Raw genomic sequence first — 20,908 nt, 5'->3', positions numbered from 1 at the left:
AGTTTGAACATTCTTTGGGATTGGAATGAAAACTGACCTTTTCCAGTCCTGTGGCCACTGCTGAGTTTTCCAGATTTGCTGGCATGTTTAGTGCAGCACAGCATCATCTTTTAGGATTTGAAATAACTCAGCTGGAATTCCATCACCTCCACTAGCTTTGTTTGTAGTGATGCTTCCTCAGACCCACTTGACTTCACACTCCGAAATGTCTGTCTCTAGGTGAGTGATCATACCATCATGGTTATCCAGGTCATTAATATCTTTTTTGTATAGATGTTCTATGTATTCTTGCCACCTCTTCTTAATATCTTCTGCTTCTGTTAGGTCCATACCATTTCTGTCCTTTATTGTGTCCATCTTTGCCTGAAATGTTCCCTTGGTATCTCTCATTTTCTTGAAGAGATCTCGAGTCTTTCCCGTTCTATTGTTTTCCTCTGTATCTTTTCATTGTGCATTTAGGAAGACTTTCTTATCTCTCCTTGCTGTTCTTTGGAACTCTGCATTCAGGTGGGTATGTCTTTCCTTTTCTCCTTTGCCTTTCACTTCTTTCCTCAACTATTTGTAAGGCCTCCTCAGACAACCATTTTGCCTTTTTGCATTTCGTTTTCTTGGGGATGGTTTTGATCACCGCCTCCTGTACAATGTAATGAATCTCTGTACATAGTTCTTCAAGCACTCTGTCTATCAGATCTAATCCCTTGAATCTGTTTGTCACTCCCACTTCCATAAAGAAGGCTGAGCACCGAAGAATTGATGCTTTCGAACTGTGGTGTTAGAGAAGACTCTTGAGGGTCCCCTGGACTGCAAGGAAATCAAACCAATCTATCCTGAATGTTCATTGGAAGGACTGATCCTGAAACTGAAAATCCCATACTTTGGCCATCTGATGCGAAGAGCCAACTCATTGCAAAGGCTCTGATGCTGAGAAAGATTGAAGGCAGGAGGAGAAGGGGACAACAGAGGACGAGATGGTTAGATGGCAATACCTACTCAATTGACCTGAGTTTGAGCAAGATCTGGGAGATGGTGAAGAGCAGGGAAGCCTGGTATGCTGCAGTCCATGGGGTCACAAAGGGTCGGACGTGACTGAGCAACTGATCAAACAAACAAGCCCCTGCGGTGACAGCAAACATGGAGTGGCATAGTCTCAAGAAAGAACGAAATACCTTTCAGCCTTGGCAGAGATTATATGTCTCAGACTCAATGAATACATAGACGGGTGACCTCTTGGTATCTCTTTCTGAGGATCATCTGCCTCTGTTACCATTTATATTTTCTTGAAGTCTGTTAAGTGCCAAAGAAAGTTTTACTTCTCACTTTCTTGTCACAGAGAAAAGAAACACATTAAGGAAAAAAAGAAAAACAGCTTTAGATATTTTGAGAAAAGAGGGATTGCCTCACGGAAAAGATCAGACTTGATATCAGGAAAATTTGAAGCATAGTAGAGAGACAGATTGAGATCCTGGGCCCCTAACCTTGCCCACGTTGGTTAGTGAATAGCTTGGTAGACATCAGAGAGTTGGTAGGAGGTCAGTGCCTGCCCCTCCCATCCTAGGTTGGTCTCCAAAAGGAAAGAACTGGGAACTGAGGTTATATCCATCATAACCATGACTTAATCCACAGAGTCCCCAGCTGTCAGGGAAGAAAGCAGATGTAGTGAAAAGTTCTTCTTGAATAGCTTGTATACGTTTCCACTTACATATTAGAGAAAAATCAAAAAGCACAGATTAAAAAAGAAGATCAGCATTTGTTTTAATTTGAGGGCATAATTTTCCAAAGGTTTCTTCTGTGTTAAATATATGGATTTTCCCTCCAAAATTGGATTATATTGTGTTTAGTTCTTTAGCTGTTTTCTTTTCTATTCAGTAGAACATTTCTATCACCACCTTATGTCAATAATTGTACTTCTGAAATACCATTTTTAGTGGTTGCTGAATATACAGATATCCAACATGACTCTTCCAGTTCACTACTGCTGGACATTTAGCATGTTTATAAATTTGTCTTACCTTACAGATAGTGCTGTGATGAACATCCATGTAGGTAAATCCTTGTACCTTTCTTATCATTCCTTTAAAATATATTCCTGAAAGAGTAATTTCTAGTTCAGTGGATAGGCATATTTTTTAAGGATTTTAGTATAACTGCCAAGTTGGCCTCCAGAAAATTCTTGTGGTGAGAGAGTACTCTTATCAGTTTGCCCAGCACTCTGTCATTCCATCCATTCTTAGAATTTTACCTTACTCTTCGGTACTGCTATCCCCTTGGTCATGGTCAACTATCTTTGCCATTAAAGACTTAAAGGTGATAATAGGCTTTTGTAACCTTCATGGTTCTGCTTCATAGAAATGGCTCTGGTTACCTTCTTTTTTTTTTTTTTTCCAGAATACATTCCTAGTTTGCAAAACCAATGAGAGATAAGTCAACTATCAAGCGATAACCAGAAACAAACCCCACATACATTTGTAAAATAAGGAATGTGCTTTTATAAATAACAAGTTTCTATTATATAGCCCAGGAAACTATATTCAATACCTTGTAATAAACTGTGATGGAAAAGAATCTGAAAAAGAGTATATATAATTGAGTTACTTTGCTGTACACCAGAAACTAATGCAACATTGTAAATCAACCTTACTTTAGCTTTTTAAAATGTGCTTCTAAATAACATATGGATTAAAAAAGAGATCTATTGAAAACTAGAACGTGTTTCATACTGAATAATCATGAAAATACTATATACCAAAACTCATGGGTCGTTACCAAAATGTAACTAAAAGGAACACTGACAGCTTTAAGAAAAGACTAAGCAATGAACATTAATGAGCTAGAAAGAATCTAGCTCAAGGAGTTAGCAAAAATGAATGAACCAATGAGTAAGTGAATGAAATCCTTGAGGTCAGTACTCATTGTGCATTTTATTACACCTTCTCATTTACAAAACAGTGCTTAACAAATACGTGGGACTTGATGAACATCAGCTCGGATTTGTTCAATCTGAAAGTCCGTGATTCTGAAAAGTTGGTTTTTCCAAACTCTCAAGGGTAGAGTGTTCCCAGTCTGATTGATCTGCCAAGATAATCCACCCACGTCTCATTTAACTTCTTGGAGCAGTAGATTCTGACTTGGGGAATGAAAGATACCTAAAGAGTGGTGGATTTATGTGGTCTGGTTGAGACTGCCACAGTGTCCACTTAGGTTAGGGTGAGGCTGCACTTTCTCATCTCTGGACATACAGAGAAGCATTCTGTGTTTATTCTACTAAAAATGTTTTGGAGATGAAGGTTAAAGATGAGTGCCTTTGTACCATTGTTTTTAAGCATATAGCTTTCAATCATCAGAAGCCAAGAACAGGGCCTGGTCCTCTTCCTTCTACATAGGCAAATGTCTGTTGCAATTAAAGAAAGTTTTGCATGTGTAAGGGACTGAGGATTGGGCTCTGGGGACTCATTTTACTCAAGGAAAAAGAAGTGACTTTAATTTCATTAATGGTTTCCAGGATGATTGTGCTACAAGTTTAATTCTCCATTAAATATTCATGCCGACGGGCGCTTCCTTTCCTGCCTTTAGTATCATTCGGCTCAAGCTGACACTAACCTGTTTTCTATTTCATAACTGAATCACAGGGCTTTTTCAGGAGAAGTCAGCAAAGCAATGCCACCTACTCCTGTCCTCGTCAAAAGAACTGTTTGATTGATCGAACCAGTAGAAACCGCTGCCAGCACTGTCGATTACAGAAATGCCTTGCCGTGGGGATGTCTCGAGATGGTGAGCTCTCGCAGCCTATGTCGCATAATAGCACAGGGTTGTAAAAGTACCTTCTGAAGCCTGGACCCAAGTCTGCCAGAATGTGTCCCCTCTGTCCCTCACCACCCCGTCTAGTCTTCCCTCCTCTGGCATCCCAGTGGGTATCACAGCAGTTACTTCCTCGTCCATAAACCATCCAGGTCAGCTCACTGGCTGATGCAGGGCAGGATGTGGGGGCATGGAGAAATGTCTGTGTGGTCAGAACACCTTCAGATTTTTGATGTTTAAGACACTGCAGGTAGGTGAATTGATGGGAGGTAAGGTGTCACCTGAGGGTCTGAAAAAGGATACCTTCTAGAAGCAATTTTTTTTTTTTCTCATAGAAAACACAGGGCAAAGCTAATTGTTATGTGGTTTATACTAGTCAGCTTATTGGCAGTTGGGATGAATTAGCTTTTATGCTAACTGGATCCAAAGTCAAATATTTGTACATCCAGTATGTGTGAAAATAGTGCAAAGCAGGCCCCAATGACAAATATTCTTTTCATTAAAACAAGCTATTTTAACAGTTGCAAAACAGTTTAGGATCTTCCTGGAAAACTGTCTTCAGTGCACTGAATAATCAACACCAGATTTCAAGGCTATTCTTATATAAGAAAATTGGGCTGATAGTACAATGGATACAGTTTAAGGACTTTTCTGAATATACTGGCTGGTTGGCTCCCTTGAGAGATCCCTTTGAAGGAAACATCACTTCCAGTGGAGTTTCAGCCCCTGGAAAAAGAACTTCAGGCTGCTAGACAGGTATTCTGAAGGTCTCCTTTCCCTAGAATCAGACGTTCTCGGGCCTATGGACCTACCCAGGCACAAGTTGTACACAGGATTGCCTCTTAGAATTTGTAGAACCAAAGGGAAGTTTTGCGAATCGGAAGATGCAAGTCATAAAACTTACACCTTATCCTCAGAAATTCCTGTGATATGCAACTCTACAGATTTCAACTTCCAGCTGCCCTGAACTCACACAACTAGGTTTATCTCTTATGAATCTGAAGTTAAAAATCACAGATGGGTGTGCATTTTCTCAAGACCTAATCCAGGGAATTCCCTGGTGGTCCAGTGGTAAGGACTTCATGCTTCCACTGCAAGGGCCATGGGTTTGATCCCTGGTCAGGGAACTCAGATCCCACAGGTTGTGTGCTGTGGCCAAAAAAAAAAAAAACCTGATCTATTTATTTCACTTAGGGGATAGTATGATTACTCTTTTTAACATTAAGAAAAGAGTTAGAACACAATTCAGAGTCATGGCAGAACCAGTTCCCCCTATTAATTAAAGGTATTAATCCCTTTGGGGGTCCTAGACTATTCTTTTAAAAAAGAATTAAGTACCTTCAGTATGCCTTGTGAAGATTTTGTATATAAGTGACAGCTCATGTTATTGTGGGCCTGGAGTGAATTTGGGGGCTTATACAATTTTAGACAGGGCCTCCCTGGTGGCTTAGCAGCAAAGCATCCACCTGCCAATGCAGGAGACATGGATTCAACCCCTGGTTCCAGAAGATCCCCTGGAGGAGGAAATGGCAACCCACTCCAGTATTCTTGCCTGGGAAATCTCATGGAGAGAGGAGGCCGGCAGGCTACAGTCCACAGGGTTGCAAAAGAGTCAGACATGACTTAGCAACTAAACAACAACAGTTTTAGGCATGAAATTCATAGCCCACATCAACCTGACTGCTATCTAACCAGTCCCACCCAATTTGTCACCCGAGCCATGGATACTGGAAATTGACCAGAATCCTGCTCACTTGTTTCCTCTATGCAAAAGGAAACCACATCCTCCTTGGCAGGAAAAGGATCCCACAAGTTGGGCTGGGCACTGGTTCCCAACTTCACTTCCATCTACCCTGCCTCCTGCCCCAAGACTCACAGAATTTTATTGATGGTCAAATGGGTGAATTCATCTACCCAGTCGGGTATAAATTTAACCATAATCAGGAGACCTTAGTCCCTCCACCAGAGGCTTTATCTTTACCTACCTAGGCTGAGAAAGAAATGGGTTAGTGGAGGAGTTCAGACCAGGAAATCACAGGATTTTTTTTTTCCTCAGTTATCTGGATGTTTCAAGAGAAATCATTTGAAATGCTAAATGAACTGGAAAGTTACTCCAGTCACTGTTCCACTTTAAATGTGGGGACACATGGCACAGAGAAGGGCTGCGAACACAAATTCTCCTGGCAGGGATGTTCCCCAGAGCCTACCATTTCCAAAATCCTAATATTCTTTTTTACTTTAGGCTCAATGAGAATAGCAGAAAGTATCCTTTTAAGATGGGTCCAAGGGTTGCAAAGGGGCCACATGACCCAGGAGCAGGCGAGGGGTAGACTCAGAGAGGTAATCCAGGGAATTGCAAATGCTTCATGCAGTCTGTTGAGTTTGCTCCGGGAAGCCCCAGATTTGGCTATTTGATCAGAAAGAAACTCATCTAAGTGTACGGATTAGTGAAATGAATGCATGTGGGGGTTTGACTGCTTGTGCCCTGATGTAGACCGGTGAGTTTGTGCATCCCTGTGCTTGGGCCTGACCACTGAGAAAGGAAGTGTCTAGACCAACTGCCTGGGTCAAGAGGGAACAAGCCCATCAAACCGCAGTTCAGTAGCTCCCACTGAGCACAGGGTTATGTGACCGCATGAAAACGAAGGTGATCATTGCTCTAGGTCTCTTCTACCAGCCCTGGGTCTGTTTCTGAAACTTAGCTCCTCCAGGATATATCTTTGCTGTCAGGGATATGGAGCAAGCCTACATGAGGTAGGACTGTTTTCACCTCTGGATCATGTCCTTGTTTGGTGGTTATGTGGTTTTTGATTAAAATTATCTGCAACTTCAAAGGAAGTCCTAAAGCATACCAGAGAGGATTATGGAGAAAAACATATTGTATATGGTGTGGCTTGGCTTTTTTCTTCCAGCTGTAAAATTTGGCCGCATGTCGAAAAAGCAGAGAGACAGCTTGTATGCAGAAGTACAGAAACACCGGATGCAGCAGCAGCAGCGAGACCACCAACAGCAGCCTGGAGAAGCCGAGCCGCTGACTCCCACCTATAACATCTCGGCCAACGGGCTCACGGAGCTTCATGATGACCTCAGCAACTACATCGATGGGCACACCCCCGAGGGCAGCAAGGCAGACTCTGCCGTCAGCAGCTTCTACCTGGACATACAGCCTTCCCCGGACCAGTCAGGTCTTGATATCAATGGAATCAAACCAGAACCCATATGTGACTACACACCAGCATCAGGCTTCTTCCCCTACTGCTCTTTCACCAATGGAGAGACTTCCCCAACTGTGTCCATGGCAGAACTAGGTAATGGCTTCTGTGTTTCCTTTGGGATGTACTACTCATGCCCTTTGAAGGAAATGGGATATGTCTGACTTTCCTCTAATAAGTTATGGTATTAAAATGATGCATATAGGGACTTCCCTGGTTGTCCAGTGGTTAAGACTCTGTGCTTCCAATGCAAGGGGTACAGGTTTGCTGCTTGGTCAGGGAACTAAGATCCCACATGCCCCACAGCAAAAAACAAAAAAACGATGCATCTAGGAGGGCAATTCACCTTTACCTTTGGGAAAGTGAAAGTGATAGTTGCTCAGTCATGTCCAACTCTTTGTGACCACATGGACCGTAGCCCCGCAGGCTCCTTTGTCCATGGAAGTCCCCAGGCCGGATAGCCATTCCCTTCCCCAGGGGATCTTCCTAACCCAGGGATCAAACCCAGGTCTTCCCCATTGCAGGTGGATTCTGTACCATCTGAGCTAGCAGCATAGTCTCCCTTGGAAGCATTTCATAATTCCTACCTTTCCCCTTGCTTTTGACTATCCACTGTCTCCCATCACATATCCAAGAAACTGACTGACCTCTCAGCTTCATAGCTGAGACAACATGAACTTAAAGCGGTCTTAAATTCCATAGAAAACTATAAGCTCGGGGAATGGCCCCACCAACTCCTTTGCTTTCATTACGTTCTAAGTATTGATTTATACTGACAGTTATCAAAATGGCAACCCACCAACTTAACCTATCCCGTGGACATGGTTTTTTAATCATTGCAGAGCTTTACAATTTTTGAATTAGTTCCTAAAAATTTAAACCTGGAGGGTTCCATCTAAAAGTTCAGATTTTCAGTTTCTTGTGGGACGGGGAAAAAATTATCTAATTATACTGGATCAGTATTTGTAAATGTCAACAACCAACGGGTACCAGTCAAGGCCTCCCACCTTTCAATGGGTCCATCCCACTCAGCATTTATGTCACTGCCCAGTCCCTGTATGCATCTCACCTTTGAAACTGTGATGTAGTCTATAAAGTCTATTAAAGGGAAATTGGCTTCTTTATTTTCCAAAATTTTGGTGATGGATGTTAATGACAAAACTAATGTATTTCATAGAAGACTCACAATGCAAAAAAAAAAAAAAACCCTATCATTTCCTCATTCCTGTGACATTGGTGCTTCTTGGGAGATGTGACCTAGAAATGTTAGCACAGACAATGGAAAGCTTTTCATTTCAAGGGAGTCATGTTATAAGCTCCTCTGTTCTATTTAATCGATTTTTAAGTACAGCACTATTATTAGAGAAACTTTGATAAGGACCTTTGCTGTTTGCGAATTTGATCTGTTTCACCCCGTGGTTCCTCATACAAGGTTATAATCCTCTGGGATATTTCAATTAGTTGCTGTGGGGGTGACTAAGTTAAGACCAGGAGAGAAGGAAGACTTCACATGGAAAAGAACCAGCAGGTTCTGACTTGAGCACAGATGTCCTTGTTTCACAGAAATAACGGTTGTGTTCTTTAGATGGTTTCCTCTACCTCTGTACCCCACAAAACAGTTTTTAAGTGAAATTTATATTTCCAGTAAAATCTTTCTCCAAATATAACAAATTGAATGTTCTTTACGGTTTTTACACAAGCACCTTTTTATGGGTCTAAATTTAAATCCTCAAGAGCAGGGACATTTTAAGCCTGGTCTTTAACCACTGCACAGCATTAAAGGTGTAGCACAGCTCTTTTGATTAACAGAGAAACCTCTGAACTAGAAGCCAAGCTGAGCAGAGGTAGGTTTGATTTTTTTTTTTTCTTGAACTAGAACAAAAACCTTCCGTTTTTGTCATGAGATCTTGGTTGGCTGAACCTTAAGCAGAGCTGTAATGAAAGTAAAATTTTTAGAAATGAATAAGAATTTGATTGAAAGATGACATGATATCGTGAAAGATGACCTGACTCACTTTAGGTGTGCTTCTACTTTATGATAAATACGAGTGAATCTCTCCTGTTTGCTTGTCGGATGTTCAACCCGGAGATAACCCACACAGCTTGGCCTGTGTGTGGCCCTTGAACATGGCACTTTGGCTGAAAGTGCACTCAGTTTCCCCAGCCCCTTCTTTCCTCTTCCATAGCTGTCACCTCCCAGTGAGCCTGGGAGCCCTGTGCTTTCATCCATTCTCCACTTTCTCCTAAACTAGGGATTGTTCACAGGTATTGTGGCATTTTCCACAATGAATAAAATTAAGTCATCATCAGGATTTTCCGCCAACCCAAAACTAAACAAGAATTTATCTGGAAAAAGGATGTAATGGGACTCTGATTTTCTGTCCCATTTACATGTGCAAAATAGTTTGAGGGGTTAAGAGTGTCTTAAAAGTGGTCAAAGACTTTGCTAATCCTTCTGTAAAGTTCTCTGAAATTCCCTGACATTTCCTTTAGGGTTTAAGTCCCCGCTCTTTCTTTAACTAAAAACTTCATTTTAGGCTAAATTTTGTCATTAAATTTGAAACAAATGAAACCATTTGTGCAATTGGAAAATAAATTATAAATTAACATATCCTAAGATCAATTCTTTCATAACAGTATCTACACTCCATTACTTTTAGTGGAATCTATCTGACTTTCTGGCTGCGAAATTTTGCCCTTTATGTATTGGGTGGGCCAAAAAGTTTGTTGGGGTTTTTCTGTAACATCTTATGGAAAAGCCCAAGCAAACTTGTTGGCCCACTCAATACACTTAGTACCTGAGTTACATACTCCAGATAAACAATCTATGTTCATTTTTTAAAAAAAGTTAACTCGGAAATTCACTGGTGTGCCAGTGGTTAGGACGTGGTGCTTTCACTGCCATGGGTCCTTGGTTCCATCCCTGGTTAGGGGATCTAGTTTCAAGTTTCATTTAGGTGATCCTGGCTCCATTTTCACACAAACAAATCTGGCAAGGGAACCAAGATCCAGCAAGCCAAGTGGTGTAGCAAAAAAAAGAAAGAAAAAGAAATTAAAAATAAAACAGCTAATTGCAGTTATTACTATAATTGCTAAAGCCTTTTATGAGAGACAACAAATATGTTGGGCAAAGCGTGAGACAATAAGTCAGCTTATATGGGTGATTCTAGCTTTGCTGTAGGTTGTACAACCTAGTATAAGTTACCTCTGTAAGCTGCAATCTCCCTACCCATGGAATAAAAAAATTCAGAGCATAGATTCTGGAGGTTTTGTATATGTTTGAATCACTGTCCACTTGCCAGCTATGACACCTTGAAAAGTCACTTAACCTCACTCTGGCTTGTTTTTTTCATCTGTAAAATGGGGATAATTAGTACAATTGTCATTAGTATCTTTCCCCCTAGAATTGTTGAAATAAAGACTAAGGACAAAATATCTGTGTGTATGTGTGTGTGTGTGTGTGTGTGTGTGTGTGACTGTGTATGTGTATATGTATGTGTGTATGTATATGTGAGCATAGCACATAGTAAACTCAACCTCAGTGTCAACTTTTATCATCATTGTTAATGTTATTACCTACAAAGTGAGGAGAATTTGGACCAGATCTAAAGTTCCATCCCACTATGAAAATCTGTGACTTAGAAGACAGGATTTTCTATCTGAAGTATCTAGAACTTGGCTCTACTGATGCACAGTTATGGCTGAGGAAGCGAACTGATTTGCTTGTCACAAAATGAGTTACCCAACTGAGCTCAGACAAGAAAACAGGTCTCCTAACTCTTAGTTCCAAGGTATTTCACTATACCAGACTGTTTGTCTGAGAGACTGCACTAACTCCTTAGCTTTTACTCCATCTGAGCATTTTCTTCTTTGCTGAAATGGAGACTTAAAAATAGGAAAGTGTCTAAAATCTTACCCTTGCCAAATCAAGTATGAATTTTGATCAAAGGCAGCTGGTGAGAATGCAGCCACTGCCCTCTACTGGTCATGGAACACTGCATCATTTGTTATTGCTTCTAAAAGCTGGACTCAAACAGGTAGGGGCGACAATGTTTAGGATGAAATGAAACAAGAAGATGCTTGACCATGTTAACTAGAAAAAAACAGGATCTGGAAGATAATACCGAGAGCCTCTTCCCATTCTTCCCCTTCCAGGATTCTCCCAGTTTCCCTGTGAACCCTTCATCTATATCATTCCCCCCCCCCATATTTATAAAAATTGGTTTACTGTTTACACATTTATTTTCTTGTTTATGCTTCCCCATTATTTTTGTCTTGACTCGCCACTTCTCTTCACAAGCATCACTGATTCTAAGACAAATAATTTACTGGTTTCTCCCTCTTTGTCTCTCTCCGTTTCTGTCTCTTTCTTTCCTTTATTTTTTCCTTCATCTATGTTTTATTGTTTATGATGTTTACTTATGTTGTTTTCATGTCTGTGTGTTGCCAAGTAGGGTTGTTGAGGTTTACTGTGTTTCAGTTTCTCTAAGGAGATTCTAGTTTCAAGCTTCATTCGCGTGATTCGGGCTCTGTTTTCACACAAACAAATCTGATTCAGTTTGAGGAAAGCAGTAACAAATTTCTAAATAAACAGTCTTACTAGTGTTCCTGCGTTTGCACTCGGCACCATTGTTTTAAATAACTTTCTTATTTTATATTCAAGATGCAAGGAGGGGATCACCTTGGGGTATGATTTTGTATTCTTGGAATCTTATCAATTTTTCTTTAGAATACTTCTTTTTTTAGCCACACCCACAGATTGCAGGATCTTAGTTCCCCAACCAAGGATTGAATCCACACCTGCTGCAGTGGAAGCCTGGAATCCTAACCACTGGGCCACCAGGGAATTTCCTTAAAATACTTATTTAATTATCCTTCCCTTCTGTAACAATTATTAGCAACTTATTTCAAGCTGTTAGTCCCTTACATCTAGATTTCAGCAGCCTTCTAATTGGTCCTCCAACCTTCAGTCCACCAATGGCAGAACTACATGTTCTGTTTCCCCAAGTACAATATTCATTATGTCAGCTCCCCCTTGAGAATCCCACTGACTCCTTTTGTCAATCAAATCCATACTCTCAGTCTCCACATTCAGATCCTTCAGGATTTGGACTTTTACCTACCAATATTCCTGTTTTGGATCATCACTTTATCACATCTTCCTATCTCCTACAAATGCCATATTTGTTCTTTCAATTACCATCCCTCAAATGTGGAACTGGCCCACTGCCTCACACCACTGGCCTCTGCCTACCAAACCCTCCCCATTCTTCAAGATCCAGTCCACATGTTCCTCTTCAAGAAGCCTCACCTAATTTTCCTCATCTCTTCCTTTCCTGATAGCACCTATCACTTTTGTTTTTCTTTCTCTTCTGATATAATTCAACCTCATGCTTTATTGTCTAATGTCTTGAATTGTCCTCTCCGCGTGTCTGTACATGTTCACCAGATTATAAGTTCCTTAAGAAACTTATTTGGCTTCTATTTCTTTAATAGCTTCAAAGTCCTTACACTTCAGTATGAGAACAGATGTTTTATGTAACAGATGCTGTGTTATCCTCTCTATTCTGAGTGCTCAACTCATTTAATGCTCACAGAAGCCCTGTGAAATAGGTACTATTTTTCTCATTTTACAAACACAGAGAGGTTAAGTAACTTACCTAAAATCACAGAACTACTAAATAGCAGAGCTGAGGTTTCAACCCGGTCAATCTGGCTGCAAAGTCCAGCTCTTGACCACCACACTATATATAACGACTCTGTAGGCTTTCAGCAATGCTTGTTCTGAATTTTGCAGGAAAAACAAACATCAAACATAATTGTCGTCATAAAAAATACCATTTCCTAATTTTTCAAGAGTAATCCCTCCCCATAAATGTATGTGGCAGATGTATCTTCATAAAAATGCCAAGTAGAGATTGTGTCAGTCATTTTTCACAACTTGTCTAGGCTGATACTTGCTCACTCCCAGACACTAGTGTAAAGGCACAGCAGAAGATCAAGATTAGCAGGGTCTTTGAAGGCATGCAGTCTTATTGTTAAATGTTGGCTTTGCCTGTCCTTCTTCCTGCTCTAAAACACAGAATAGTTCCAGATTACTTACTTAAATATGTCAAGATAATTAAACCTGGTTCAGCCTGTTGCTTTATACTTGTTAGATTTTAAATTGAATAACTGAGTAGGGAAAACACTGATTATCCAAAGAAGAATGGTTTTTCATGTTGTGATCTCTTGTTTTTCTCCTTAGAACACCTTGCACAGAATATATCTAAATCACATCTGGAAACTTGCCAATACTTGAGAGAAGAGCTCCAGCAGATAACGTGGCAGACCTTTCTGCAGGAGGAGATTGAGAATTATCAAAACAAGGTAGACTCTGAACAGTTTTACCTAAGATTGAGGCAACGCTGGGAAATGTAAAAGATTTGAATACAAACAGACCAAAAAATGAGTGTCTTTCATCAGATACCAGATTTCTATTTAATAATCTTTCTTCCAGAGCTGATTATGTTCCTGGGGCTTTGTCACCTTACTGAAATGTCACTGTGCGAAATTTCAGAAATAGCACTGAGATTCTGTTGTTCTGATAACTGTACATGTTTGTCCCATCATTTATCTACAGGGGGCTAGATTAAACTGCTTCCAAAAGCCTCAATGAGTTGGGATTTTTCCCGATATCACAATGGGAGATTTCACAGTCTGAAAGTCGATGTAAAATAATCTTAGCCTCATGGTTTAAGAGGTTAAAAAGGAGTTTAGAGAATATGTGTTAAAAAAAAAAAAGATTTGGAAGCTATGATCCTAACTCCAGTCTGAATCTAGCAATATGAAACTGACAAATAGTGCTGCTGCTACTCATTTTTTTCTGTAAAACACACTGCTCAACAGATTACTTAAATAGGAGGGCAGGGCTGGAGAAGGGGGACATTTAATTATCCATTCTGCCCTTAGTAAAAGAAAATGCTTCTATTTCCCCTCCAAATCATGGAAATGCTGGCTTAGGAAGTACCGTGGAGATTATTGAGGTTAATCCTCCTCTTCATTTAACGTACAAGGAAAACTAACATCCCTTAGCATATGGCTGGAGATTGAAACATCAGGACTAGACCGTGATCACTGGCTTCTAATTCAGTATTTCTCCCACCCTCTTATATGGGCGGAAACAGCTTTAAACTATGATTGGGAAAGTAAGTGATCAGCAAGATGGACCCAGGTTAGCCTGTAACTAAATTGGAGAGTGACTATATAAAAAGGGATTAAGCACGACTGGTTGAGAAATAGCAGCACATCACCTTGTTTGCCTTTGAGGTAACACCAGCAGCCACAGTTACAATGGGAGGCAGGAAAGCATTAAACAACCACAAGGTGTGCAAAATAGGATTCAGAGCCAGAAATGCTGGGGTTTAAATCCCAGCTCCAGTACCTCCTAGCTGTGAAACCTCTTTGAGTGTCTCTGTTCATTTATGGCAAATGAAAAAACATTCCTGTGAAGGTGAAATGAGACAAGGATGTCAGAAAGCACCCAGCTCATAGCAGACACACAGGAAATGTAACTGACTGCCCCTTTCTTCTCTTCCTCAAGAAAAGTGGTATGAAATTCCCCAAGGCCAAGTAATTGCTTCAAAGGAGATTCTACTTTCCCGCTCTCTGTGGCCCAGGGTTAAAGCAGCGGCGTATGGGGCTTTCCTCACATGGGTTTTCATCTTCCACGGCGTATATGCCCATGACATCTCCCCCCTGTCCTCTGCTAACAAAATGGCAAGAGACAAATTGAAGGAGACGAGAAAGAACTTGTAAGCAATCATTGTAACCCAAATAACTGGCCAAGTGTTTATTCTTAAATCCTCTAGCTTTTGGGAATCTATTTCCAAAGAAGGATTGTACACAATAGGAAAACTTAGAACAACTGAGGCAAGGCTATGGGTAACTGTGGATGTTAATGTATTTCCCTCTTCAACAGCAGCGGGAGGTGATGTGGCAATTGTGTGCCATCAAAATTACAGAAGCTATACAGTACGTGGTGGAGTTTGCCAAACGCATTGATGGATTTATGGAACTATGTCAAAACGATCAAATTGTGCTTCTCAAAGCAGGTACGTGCTTTGCAAGTGAATTTTGAGATCTCTTCCTAACCTGCTTTTACCAGCTTATTAAAGAAATGCTTGGTAAGGAAGGTGTCGGGAACAGTTTTTCTCCAAATGATAATAGCTCAGGTTTCACTTGCAGAAACTAAGGAATTCTTTTTTAATGTTTGAGTTATTTGAAGGAAACATTCCCTCCATTTTGCTTCTTCTCTCTGTGAAAAGATTTGAAAGACACCTGCATTCCCCAGTCCTAACCATCACCTGTGTTTTGTTTTTGCGCCCCAGGTCCTCAGGAGGTTTTGATAAGTTGTTAGGAAGATGGCTGTTTATGGCATTCAGAGAGATATCCCTGGCTTTTTGTTTGTTTGTTTTAATAACAGGAGTCTATGTGTTTCTGGGCTTCCCAGGTGGCTCAATGATAAAGAATCTGCATGTCAGTGTAGGAGACCCAGTAGTCACTGGTTCCATTCTTGGGTCAGGAAGATCCCCTGGAGTATGAAAATGACAAGCTGTTCCAGTATTCTTGCCTGAAACATTCCATGGACAGAGGAGCCTGGGGGCTGCAGTCCATGGGGTTGCAGAGTCAGACACAACTGAGCACGCATGCACACATGTGTTTCTAGCAACTCCAAGACTGTATTTTTGCAGGACACAATCTCTTTTAAGTAATACAGGCCTTAGCTTAGGCAGAAGTCTTTAATTACCCTAGTGAACTCTGCCCTTTTAAATAAAGAGATAAGGTGACTGAGTGCCCATGAGCTAAGCCCAGCCCTGATGACTCAGAAGGGAGTCTCTAAGGTCAAAATCAACTCACCAAGAGAGAATAACCCATTCCGTTTCTGCCTTTGCTTAGGTTCTCTAGAGGTGGTATTTATCAGAATGTGCCGTGCCTTTGACTCTCAGAACAATACCGTGTACTTTGATGGGAAATATGCTAGCCCTGATGTCTTCAAATCCTTAGGTAAGAAAACCTCTGGGTGCTTGGTCTTCAAATCAGGGCTATGGGAAAAGATGGGAGTTGGGTGATAGCTCTTGAACAAAATGGAAATCATGGGGTTTTTTGAATATAAGAGTTAAAGGATGTTATACACTAATGCATACCTGTGTTAATAATACTTTCTAATTAATTACCATAGAAAATTTACACAGCTCAAATGCTGTGTGTCCATATGACATGTAAAGGTCTAGAGTTTCATTTTATCTATTTGGTCATCAAAGAAATTTATGTTATATATTCTTCCAGTTCCCTTCCAGATTTTAAGAACCAGGTTTGCAGGGGATATGTTAGTCAGTAAACTGGAAGATAAGATTTGCTATATAAAATCAAGCAAAGACCTGAAAGTCTGCCCTTCCATACCCCTCAAGTAACAATGAGATATCAAAGAAAGACAGTATAGTTAAGTGAAACTGTGGCAACCTTACAAATAAATTATTTTAGATGTCTATAATTTAAATAAAGTGAGATAAAGTCATTAAGATTGGGATAGTATCCAAGATATATTGTTAAATGATTTCAAAAACAATTAAATGGCATATATACTTGAGAATATATATTTGAGAGGTATATATACTTGAGAATAGCCCATTGACATTTAACTATATGCACATAATATGGAAATCTGAAAGAACAGACACCAAACTTAGCCAGTTTTGGGGGGTGGATTTTTATTTTATGGGACTTTCACATTCTATGTTTTCAGTTCTATGATAATTATAATGGTTTTACTAACATAAAGTGTCATTTGTTTTCATTTTTAAGAGTGTTGTACATAACATAGAGTAGGAAAACAAAAAATGAGTGAAATTAGCATCTCAGATTATAGCTGTTAAACTCTGTTGGTTAAGAATGTGGGCTCTGAAGTTAGGCTATCTAGCTTTGAATCTCAGGCTGTTACTTCCTACCTATGGAATCTTGAGTACATTCCTTTTCTTCCCAAGTTTGTTTCCTCGCCTTTACAATGGGGGTAGTAACAATAATACTTTCTTCATAGGGCTGTTGTAGTATTGATAGAATGTCCAAAGAATCCTCTCAGAGCAGCACCTAACATAGTAATCACCTAATAAAAATTCACTGTCAATGGTACTTCCCTGGCAATCCAGTCGTTAAGGCTCTATGCTTCCTCTGCAGGGGATCCTAATTCAATCCGTGGTCAGGGAACTAAGACCCCACATGCCACGTGGTGTGATCAATAAAAGAGTACATGTATATATCTTAAATTACAATATTTTTAAAAGTTCCCTCTCATTGTGAATGATGATATTGGTAGTAACGGTGATGATGGCTAAACTGATTTTTTCTTTTAAGGTTTGAAAGTATTAAACTACAAGAAATGTTATTGGTATTCTCTGTGATCTTCAACTAGTAGATCTCTCTTCACTTTTTTCCATCTTTTTTTCCTAGGATATTAACTAAAATCCTAACCTGTCTTTAATTTTGGCAGGTTGTGAAGACTTTATTAGCTTTGTGTTTGAATTTGGAAAGAGTTTATGTTCTATGCACCTGACTGAAGATGAAATTGCATTATTTTCTGCATTTGTCCTGATGTCAGCAGGTAAGATAACCGAATACAATGGTTTTTAAATTGTCCAGGTAAAGAATTTTTACAAGTACACAACTTATAATGGCTACAGAATATTCAGGGGGATACCAGGAGAGACTGCCACCCTTGTTAAAATCTAATTTTCAGTTTTTCAGGTAACAATCCCTCTGCTACACACATTTATACATGTCCTATTTTAAGAAGACCTCATGCTATTCTGATAAACTCTTAAGAGATGAGAATTGAATAAAATCCTGTCTACAATTAACCTCCTGATAAGAAGAGAAATGCTGTGGTAGAGTAGGCTTGCCCTCTTTAACACCAATCTCCAAGATAACATGGTGTTTAAAACCTTCTCCTTTTTCTTAAAGTCCATTTGGATGTCATCCACAAGGTTACTGAATTTAATCTCTATTTTTAACCGGTACTGCCTCTTGGTGATAATCACTTTTGAAAATTTGCTATCTTCTTTTTGGAATTCTTAGTCATAAAGACTCTATCCTAAACTAACAACCCTTAATTAATTTGGCATTCTCTTGACAATTTTAGTCGCCTTGTACTCTTAAGATAATTTTCATAGTTTTTGTAATGGCTAGGAGAATTGATATGAGTATTTCATTCAGAAACGTAACTTTTAGAAAGTGTTGAGGGGCTGTGGTGGTTTCATTTGCACTTGTTTGAGCATGGTTTTAGATTTAAATGACTATCTTTTTGGGAGAGGAGGACCCTCCTTTCCTTCAGATGTCAGTAAAAATGGAAAGGCTTAGCACTCTGTTTTGTGTCATAGACTAGTTTTCTTCTTTAGGAGCAAATTTTGAATGAGGGGTGGAAGTGGCCTAATAGTCCCTGACTCCGTATTGTGGTATAATAATCTATGTCTAAGAGTCAGGAGGAATTGGGTGTTCTGACACCATGTTGGAAGAATACTAAGGAGTCTGGTTTTTCACATTTAGATCGCTCATGGCTGCAGGAAAAGGTAAAAATTGAAAAGCTGCAACAGAAAATTCAGCTAGCTCTTCAACATGTCCTACAGAAGAATCACCGAGAAGATGGAATACTAACAAAGGTGAGAGCCAAAGGTTTCCAGTTGACACAGCTGACTTATCCCTTGCCAGTGATCACACCAATCATGTTCGTAAGTCATCCCACCAGACCCCAGAATTCTCAGTAAGCGACAAGCTACTGAAAAGAAAGACGTATCTCCATTTCAGAAAATTCTCTTGTGCCAAAATTCAGGTTAAGTTCTATTTATTATCATTGGTTATAAAGTGTCCTGGAATAATGGAGCAATGATAGAATTTTTTTCAAAGCATTAATCATTCTGAAACCACCCCCCACCCTATTCCATAAGAGATGGGCAGAAAGCGGAGTTAATGTCCCACACTGATATAAACTAGAGAACTTAGAATTTAAATCTTGGAATTTAGAAGAAGGAAGTGATGAAGGACTAAAGCATCCAGAGTAACCATCTATTTTAATTTTAGTTCTATTTCCATTAAATTCATTAATAATCAACAGTAAATGACTTTTGTATTTTCTTCATCATTTTCTCATTACTACCCTGTATGCAAAACAGAAGATTTCTTTTGTGCTTATTATCTTTCACAGTAAAGATATAATTAGGATGGCAATTTAAAATAGGCTAATATCCTTCGGTGCTAGTGCTAGTAGTATGTATTTAGTCTTAGAAAAATCAGCCCTGTTCTTTCTTGGATTATTTTATTTGTTTTATTGTTCCAGATGATGATTTGAAAGTTTGGGGTTTTCTTCCTGTTTACTTTCATTCTTTTCTCCTGATAGCTCGGCAAGGTCAGAAAGAAGTTGGGGGTTAATTGCAGTTTGTTTTTGATTTTGCATCTATTAAATGACATACTGAGGCAGGAATGGGAAATGGAAGAAGACCTCTTCTCCATCTTCTTGCCCCAGTGCCGATACCATTAGGGTCTTTGATTACAGAGAGCACCTAACACATACCACGTGGTCAAGATTGATGGTCTGGTTAAACATTTCTTAGGATTATTCTGAGTTGAATATTCTGTGCTGTACAGTGCTTTAGAGTTTAAAAAGCATTTGTGCAAGTTATGCTACTGTCCTCAGGAGGTAAATAGTCAATGCTGAGACTCCACCAGTCTTGTTAACTTTTTTTTCAAACCAGGGCCTTTTGCTCAGACTCAGAATTGCTTTGTTCTAGGTAGAGCTCTTTCTGGAGAAGAAACTTGTTGTCATTGGAGTTAGCTAGTATTCCTTTTGCATACAATATGTAACAGTTGGCTTTGCCTGTAGTAGCAGTGACTTTATCTACCTGTGGCTGCCCCTTTGCCTGCTACTCTGTTCTCTGTTCTCTGTCCCCACATCTCTTCCTTTTCCCAGTGGTAAAAGGCAGGGTTCAGGATGATAGAGCAGAAAGCATGTGGGAATAGGAGGAGGAAGTAAGAGACCTGAGTTCTTTTGCTTATGAACATTTTTTCGGGTTACAAATTATTGAAGACAATATTTGTCTTCAAAGTCATATTTAACATATATCTGGTATTCTGTATCATTTATTTTTACCATCCCTCTATTACTAGATGTTTAAGCTGTTTCAAGTGTGTTTCATCATTGTAAAGAGTGTTGTGATGATCATCCAGATTCCCTGATTTTTGATTCTTGCATCTCTTCTCTCCTGACCCCATGTCCTTTCTTCCACTTACAGTTAATATGCAAGGTGTCTACATTAAGAGCCTTATGTGGACGGCATACAGAAAAGCTAATGGCGTTTAAAGCAATATACCCAGACATTGTGCGACTTCATTTTCCTCCATTATACAAGGAGTTGTTCACTTCAGAATTTGAGCCAGCCATGCAGATTGATGGGTAACTGTATCACCTAAGCACTTCTAGAATGTCTGAAGTCTAAACAATGAAAAGCAAACAAACAAATCAATTAACCGAGACACTTTATATGGCCCTGCACAGACCTGGAGCGCCAACACACTGCACATCCTTTGGTGATCGGGGTCAGGCAAAGGAGGGGAAACAATGAAAACAAATAAAAGTTGAACTTGTTTTTCTCATGCATATGATTTTCCATTATGCCTACAGATATGGACCCTTTTTCTGTCTCGACTTCTTGATCGTTGACCTCTGTTTACAACAGAAGGCGGGTACTAAAGTTGGAAGATGTCCTTTTCTTGTAGCTCACTGCCCACAGACTTTCTACAGAGTCACCCATCTGTCAGTAACCACAGAGGGTCCAGCACTAATCGGTGACTGGTGTGCATAGCGGAGGTTGCGGCAT

General features: G+C 39.8%; 1 protein-coding gene across 6 annotated transcripts in view; it reads left to right on the top strand.

The window, feature by feature from the left end:
• The window catches only part of RORA (RAR related orphan receptor A), an 811,723-nt gene extending 791,035 nt beyond the window's left edge, over positions 1-20,688 (top strand). For all 6 annotated transcript variants that reach the window (XM_055437102.2, XM_088839665.1, XM_088839666.1 and 3 more), the window contains 8 exons: positions 3,627-3,768; positions 6,708-7,103; positions 13,255-13,376; positions 14,968-15,100; positions 15,945-16,052; positions 17,533-17,643; positions 18,585-18,697; positions 20,324-20,688. In XM_055437102.2, the coding sequence (XP_055293077.1) occupies positions 3,627-3,768; positions 6,708-7,103; positions 13,255-13,376; positions 14,968-15,100; positions 15,945-16,052; positions 17,533-17,643; positions 18,585-18,697; positions 20,324-20,488 (1,290 nt within the window). In that variant the 3' untranslated portion in view covers positions 20,489-20,688. The remainder of the gene's footprint in view (positions 1-3,626; positions 3,769-6,707; positions 7,104-13,254; positions 13,377-14,967; positions 15,101-15,944; positions 16,053-17,532; positions 17,644-18,584; positions 18,698-20,323) is intronic.
• Positions 20,689-20,908: the final 220 nt, after the last annotated feature.

Source organism: Moschus berezovskii, chromosome 9 (assembly GCF_049115385.1).
Source record: "Moschus berezovskii isolate FMDL1 chromosome 9, NW_MosBer_1.0, whole genome shotgun sequence".
NCBI lineage: Eukaryota > Metazoa > Chordata > Mammalia > Artiodactyla > Moschidae > Moschus > Moschus berezovskii.
Note: the sequence above shows the minus strand (reverse complement) of the source record. Positions and strands in the feature narration are given on the sequence as shown.